The sequence below is a fragment of the Salvia splendens genome, chromosome 18 (assembly GCF_004379255.2).
Source record: "Salvia splendens isolate huo1 chromosome 18, SspV2, whole genome shotgun sequence".
NCBI classification, from domain to species: Eukaryota; Viridiplantae; Streptophyta; class Magnoliopsida; order Lamiales; family Lamiaceae; genus Salvia; species Salvia splendens.
Window position 1 is genome coordinate 24,132,056 of NC_056049.1, and position 6,891 is coordinate 24,138,946.

Below are 6,891 nucleotides of genomic sequence, written 5' to 3' on the forward strand. Positions count from 1 at the left end.
AAAGCAAATATTAAATATACAGCTTTAGAATATTAACTAGATAAGTTAGTAACATGTTATTTTTTTATCTTGGTTTGACTGTAACTATCCTCAAATGAAGAATTGAACGAATTAAATTTTGTAAATAAAGATTTTTAAAAAAAAGATGAATTTCTTTAAATTATATTATAAACTCAATTAGTATTAATATAGCATATATCAAATTTTAATTTGTTGCATGCCATAGTAAAATGAGCTAAGAACTCTAAAATTTTAGAAAGAAAAAGAAAAAAAATATGAACTTTATAGCCTTATAATATTAAACAAACGAGTTAAATACGTGTGATTGTTTTTTTAGTAGACGGGCCAAAATAAACGTTACAAAAATGGAAGTATAAAATTTTATATTTTTATAAAATTATTAAAGCATTGGCATTTTTAATATTTTAAAATTGACTGTTTTACTATTATATTTTTAATTTTTAGCAAAAAAAATGGTAAAATTGACAAACATTTTCTTATCCTTTTCATTCTTTAATTTCAGAAAATTATAAAAAAAGGAATATGCGGAAAAAAATTTAGAACTTAAACGTATGGTCAATGCCAAAAGTTGTGGATCTTAATTACTTCCATAATCAAATTAATCTTATCAAGATTAATGAATACGACTTCCATATATAAATACAAGGGCAACAAAGTACATGTACAAAATATAAGTTTAATTAAAAATAAAATGTAATGTAAAATTACTATTTGAACTCTATTATGGCATTGCCATTATGTCTCTAAATCATTTTCCCTATATTTATTGTGTAGTGATTCAATTTGAAAATGTGCTCGGATTTGGGCCTCTTTAATATTTAAAAATTATTTAATTATTTCTAATAAATAATTTATGATTTTATTTAAAAAAATAATTTTGATGATTAAATAATTAAAAATTATTTAAGTTGGTCAAAATTGTGATTAAAATCGTTGACCGTTAAATATTAACGGAATTGTTGACGGAGGACCAATTGTGATCCGATTTGAAATGTCCAGGACCAAAAAATTCAAAAGATAAAGTTTATGACCAAAATGATAAAATGAGCATATGTTCAGGACCAATTTTTGCCTTTACACTTCATTTTTAATGAGTCAAATAGAGTATTATTCTAATAAAAATAAAAAAAGCAAATCACTCGAACCCACGACCACAATGTAAGAGCATCCACAACCGTGCTCTTGCCAGCGGCACGGTTGTGGGCCCGGCCCCACTTTTTCTGCCTGCTCTCTGGCAAGAGCACAACACCCACAGCTGTGCTCTTCCGCAAGGACGAACACAATTAATTTAAAATTCAATTAAACAATAACATTTCAATAATACTAAAATTCATTAAAAAAACCTAAATAATATTACAAATGACAAATAAAATAAAAACGACATAATTAAAATCCTAAAAAATTAAAAATTACATAATTAAAATACTACAAATTAAGAAATGTGTTGATGTGATAAATGGATGATGAATGTGTTGATAGTTTGTATGAGAATTAAGAATGAGAGATGAATGGGAGATGAATTGATGTGATAAATGGATGATGAATGTGTGTATTTATAGATGATTTTGGGGGGAAAAAATAAAAAAAAGTCAAAAAATTCAGAAAAAACGGGAAAAAAACGGCCATATTTTTAGGATTTGGAAAAAAAAAAATTTAATCATTTTATATAATTTAAAAACGATTTTTAAAATAAAAAAATAATTCAAAGGCAACGGCTATGCCGTTGCCCAATCATAAGCCGCCACGTCGCCTGCTCGCTGGCACGGCGCTGCTCGATGCATCGAGCAGCGGCACGAGTGCAGCGGCGGCGGTCCTCGTCCTCGCCGCTGGCACGGACGGCGGCCTTCACTCCCACCACTGTTGTGGATGCTCTAAAGAGCCTTGCGCTCTACCAACTAAGCTAGACGGGCTTGATGATATATTGGTCTTCAATAATTTAATCGTAAATTTTGTCTTCTTTCACTTGAAAGAGTCATTAAATAAGGAGTAGTATGAGTATGAGAAACCAATATTATAGAAGTATAAATTGAGATAATAGACATTTAAATCACAGAGTTTGCCAAGTTCTGGTCAAATACATAGGCTCACATATGTGTACTTATACATTAAACAAGATTAGTGTTCACAAATGATTCACAAATAAAATGTAGCATATCATTTTTTTCATGAATTTGAATAGATGTTCGTGATTGTGTGTTAATAATGAAATTTATAAAAATTATCACCCTATTTTTTTGTACTAATATTATAACTTGGATCAAAAGAAAAGTGTCTCAAGATGTTTGGTGGAATATGTAAATTAGGAATAGTATATAGTGTAACATAGACAGTCCAATTTTGTACTAATATAACTTGGATCCAACGAAAAATATATAACAAGATGTTGGTTGAATATACATATACATAACATGACATAGACAGTTCGAGTACATACATATGGAGTATAAAGTTTTCTTTATCTTTACTTTTCTCAAACACAAAGCTACCACTAATTAATTATGATTTAATTAATCAATTTGAAGAATCTTAATGACATATCAACTGATCAACTTAATAGGGTTGTTGCTCAAGAAAAATTAGGATTTCATTATCTCATAATTAATAATTAGGATTTCAAAATTAATTAAAAATCATAACTAGCACCTAATATATATATGATATTAGATTTTTTCTCTTTTTCCCCTTCATTTTGGTTGCTGGCCGATGAACCAAAACCAATTAAAAGAATAGTTTTCTAGATTTCTAATTTTCGTGACAATTTGTAATCATGGGTATTATAATAATCACTCATCGATCAATTGGTATACAATAATGTAATCAATCATGGGCCTTGTCGAATAAATATTTTATAGCAAGAAATGAGAGGCTAGGAATTTATAAATTATACTCCACGAGTTAGAAAGAAAAGATAGGCTAGTTGCATGTTTAATTAATGAATGCATAATACTATTTGACAGTGTAAAATATGGTAGCTAGCTATTGCATTTAATTTCTTGACAGAGATAAAAGTTTGTAGTATCCAATTTTGATTGACTTTGATCATATGTAGTAAAGTTAGAGACAACTATATATTGAGATGCATATTTGACCCTTATTCTACTACATATACGATCATCTTCAATTTTCCAACAAAATAAATACAGTACTATATATAAATATCACCTTTAAGATAATCAAATGCATACCACAAAGCCTGAAATTCTTGAGGAATGGTCAACCGAAATAGGTAAAATAGGCGACTTCCTAACTAATTAAGTTGGGCATCGAAGATTCTATGAAGCCTATGAACTTAAATTATTGACCAACTAAAAAAAACTTAATTGTTTACCTCCCTCCCAAAAAAAAACTTTATTCTCTCTCTTCCTCTCGTAAAACCTCATATTGATACATCGGATTCAAGGAAAACTCTATTATATTCGAGTTTTATCGGCTTTGTCAACCTTACAGTGCAACAACTCTGCCCTCACGACTTCATGGTTGAGTTCACTTTCGTTCTTCATCTACTTCCATTGCCACGACGACCGCTATCTTCTGAGACCGGCTCCACAAGTTATGTGCCCTGACACTAATGACAAAATGATGACCGGCCACATCATCGACCAATGAGAGCGGGAAAAACTTCTTTAAATCAGGTTTTGGAACTATCTCCGACTTTACGACTTCAGTCAGCTCCGCCTCAAAACCTCTCCGAGTTGAGTTCACTCACGCGATCCATTGTCACACCACTTCCACCTTCCCGCACAAGCCCAACGAGTTCTGTTTCCTGAATTTGTCATTGTCAAACATAAACTAACATTGCTGACCAACTCAATCTTCAACTTAACTCTCTCTTCCAACACACACACACACACACTCAAACAGTTAGCTAGCACAGTAAGCTGGTGAGAACGACAACCAGCCCGCCACCATCAACCTAAAACCCTTTCCTTTCAAGACACCCCCATTCCACCAAATCCCTCTCTTGAAAAATAAACAAACCAATTAACCATCACCATCAACAACAGCAACCCCTCCATCGAAGTCTATGTAACCAGAAAAAAAGTCCCTACTCAGTCACTTTCTCACTCCCCTTGCTTCTCTGATCATCAAAACTTCCACTTATATCTCCCCCAAAATCAATCCATTTCTCACCACCAAAACCCTCAATGAAGCCCGCCGCCTCCTCCTCCGGCCGCAAGGACGGCCCCACCCTCCCGATCTTCATCACCCTCGCCTCCGCCTTCATCCTCGCCTGCTTCATCTACAACGAGTCCCTCGCCGAATTCCCCTTCTTCCCCTCCAAAACCCTAGAAATTCAAGAAACCGAAACCGAAACCTCCACCACCGAGGTGGTGGAGGTTTCCAGAACCGTGGTGGAGGCGCAACCCGACAGCGCTGACATCAGTGGTGAAGACGGCGGTGATGGTGGTCGGAAGCAAGAGCCTGAATTCCTCGAGGAAGACGGGGAGATCGAAAACCCTAATGACAAAGAGTGCGATTTGTTCACCGGGAATTGGGTGTTTGATAACGTCACCCACCCTCTCTACAGAGAGGATGAATGCCGGTTCTTGACGGCGCAGGTCACGTGCCTCCGCAACGGAAGGAGAGACTCCTTTTACCAGAATTGGAGATGGCAGCCGAGAGATTGCTCATTGCCTAAGTAAGATTATCTGATTTCTTGAATATTTTATCAACTAATTAATGAATTTTGTTGAATTTGGTTTAGGTTTAGACCAAGATCGTTGCTTGAGAAGTTGAGGAATAAGAGGATGATGTTTGTTGGGGACTCGTTGAATCGGAATCAGTGGGAATCCATGATTTGTTTGGTGCAATCTGTTGTCCCTCAAGCTAGCAAGAGCTTGAACAAGACTGGTTCTTTGTCAATTTTCAAAATTGAGGTAATTAATTTTTCACTACCTTTATCGATTTCATATCGAACTTTGGAATCGATCGATTTCACTAGTTAAAACGATCAATAATATGACCTCCGTGTGATTTAATAATGAACCTTCGTGTTTTGATTTTGCATTAGCATTAGTTTTATTTTGATCATAATTCTGTATAACTAAATAACTAATCAGGATAAATATCATTAACCCAAATATAATTATTGCTATTTAAAGGAAAGCTTTCTGTCTGAATCAGTATCTAAACATAATAATTCATTGTTTGTTTTTAACTTGTTTTGCTTGAGTGACAATTTTGGTCCCATTTATGTTAGTTTCCCCCACTTTCTCAAGTATAACTGTTTCGTGTTGCTTATATTACAAGTAAAGTTAAGATTTCCATGTCAGCAGCACCTTCCAAAAAATGTGACACTTTTTATTCCAAGTCATTATTTGGTAAATTTTGATAAGTTTAATGCAGGATTATAATGCCACGGTGGAGTTCTATTGGGCCCCATTCTTGGTAGAGTCCAACTCAGATGATCCTAACTTGCATAGCGTTTTGGACCGCATCATCATGCCTAACTCAATCCAAAATCATGGCAACAATTGGAAAAATGTGGACTACCTCATCTTCAACACTTACATTTGGTGGATGAACACCCCCACCATGAAAATTCTGTAAGTTACATTCTCACAATAACCAATTTTTTTTCGTATACTCTCTCCGTCCCACTCTAAGTGAAGCATTTCGTACTCACCACAGGATTTTATACTATTTTGTTTGTTTGGTTGAATAAAGTATAGATAATAATATTTCCATTTCGAAAAATGTGTCAATTAGATCGTGACATTCAAAAAGAAAAATGTACTATATCACTTAAAGTGAGACGGAAAAGTATTTGTAACGCAAAATAAGCATACGTGGATGTAGACAAGTGTAGTGTGGGGGTCAAGTGAAGCACGCTCGACCATAAATAGAACTTTATAGCATTTGGCTATAGCATTTATTTTGTCTGCTTTGCCTTTTCTACCTTAAAAAGCTAATCTTCTGCCCTTGCCCTCGTCCCTCGATATAGGCGAGGATCGTTTGACCAAAACTCGACAGAATACGACCAAGTTGAAAGGCCGGCCGCCTACAGAAGCGTGCTCGACACATGGTCACAATGGATCGACGAAAACGTTGATCCAAACCGCACCAAAGTTTTCTTCATGAGCATGTCTCCTCTTCACATCAAGTAATTAATTTATATAGTAATTAACATAATTTGATGAAACTTTTTAATTAATTAACTAACTAATTAATTATGTTAGGAGCATGGATTGGGGCAACGCGGAGGGCGTGAAATGCGCTAAGGAGACGGCGCCGGTCGTCGACACCGCGGCAGCGCTGGACGTGGGGACGGACCGGAGGCTGTTCGCGGCGGTGGCGGAGGTGACGGGTGCGATGAGAGTGCCGGTGAGTTTCCTCAACATCACCCGGCTGTCGGAGTACCGGAAGGACGCGCACACCGCGGTGCACACGATCCGGCAGGGGAAGATTCTGACGGCGGAGCAGAAGGCGGATCCCGCGGCGTTCGCTGACTGCATACATTGGTGCCTCCCCGGATTGCCGGACACGTGGAACGAGCTCCTTTACGCTCGGATCATCTCCGATTCGTGACCGTTGATGGATTTGTGGAGTTTTTTGTTGTTCATTGTTTTTTTTTTTTGAAAAAAAGTTGATGTAAAGATGAAATTGTTTTATGGAATGGAAAAGAAAATGAAATTGTAAGTAATTGAATTTTTGGTTTTTTGGGTATAAACATGAGAATGTTCAACATTGTTATTGGCTTATTGCTATGCCTTGTATAAACTGGAGTTGTGTATATCCGATATAAGTTTATGGAGTATGTGACTATTCGTTAGTCAAGATCTATGGTCTATATATGGACTGATGAATCCGCGAATTTTTGATGTTAATAAATGCTGGTAGAGAACGAAGATTATGACACGGTGAATTTAC

General features: G+C 35.7%; 1 protein-coding gene across 1 annotated transcript; it reads left to right on the forward strand.

Annotated features, from left to right (window-relative positions):
* The first annotated feature begins 4,063 nt into the window (after positions 1-4,063).
* Positions 4,064-6,691, forward strand: LOC121777907 (protein ESKIMO 1-like). Its single transcript, XM_042175240.1, has 5 exons — positions 4,064-4,660; positions 4,727-4,898; positions 5,368-5,567; positions 5,966-6,124; positions 6,201-6,691. The coding sequence occupies exons 1-5, from the start codon at positions 4,167-4,169 to the stop codon at positions 6,547-6,549; spliced, it is 1,374 nt and encodes a 457-aa protein (XP_042031174.1). The 5' UTR covers positions 4,064-4,166; the 3' UTR covers positions 6,550-6,691.
* The last annotated feature ends 200 nt before the right edge of the window (positions 6,692-6,891 follow it).

What these genes read in the sequence shown, in the direction of transcription:
- LOC121777907 (XM_042175240.1), top strand. Translation starts at nt 4,167, where the DNA reads ATGAAGCCCGCCGCCTCCTCCTCCGGCCGCAAGGACGGCCCCACCCTC. An exon ending in AGAGATTGCTCATTGCCTAA is followed by an intron (nt 4,661 to 4,726) that starts GTAAGATTATCT and finishes AATTTGGTTTAG; the next exon opens with GTTTAGACCAAGATCGTTGC. An exon ending in ACCCCCACCATGAAAATTCT is followed by an intron (nt 5,568 to 5,965) that starts GTAAGTTACATT and finishes CCCTCGATATAG; the next exon opens with GCGAGGATCGTTTGACCAAA.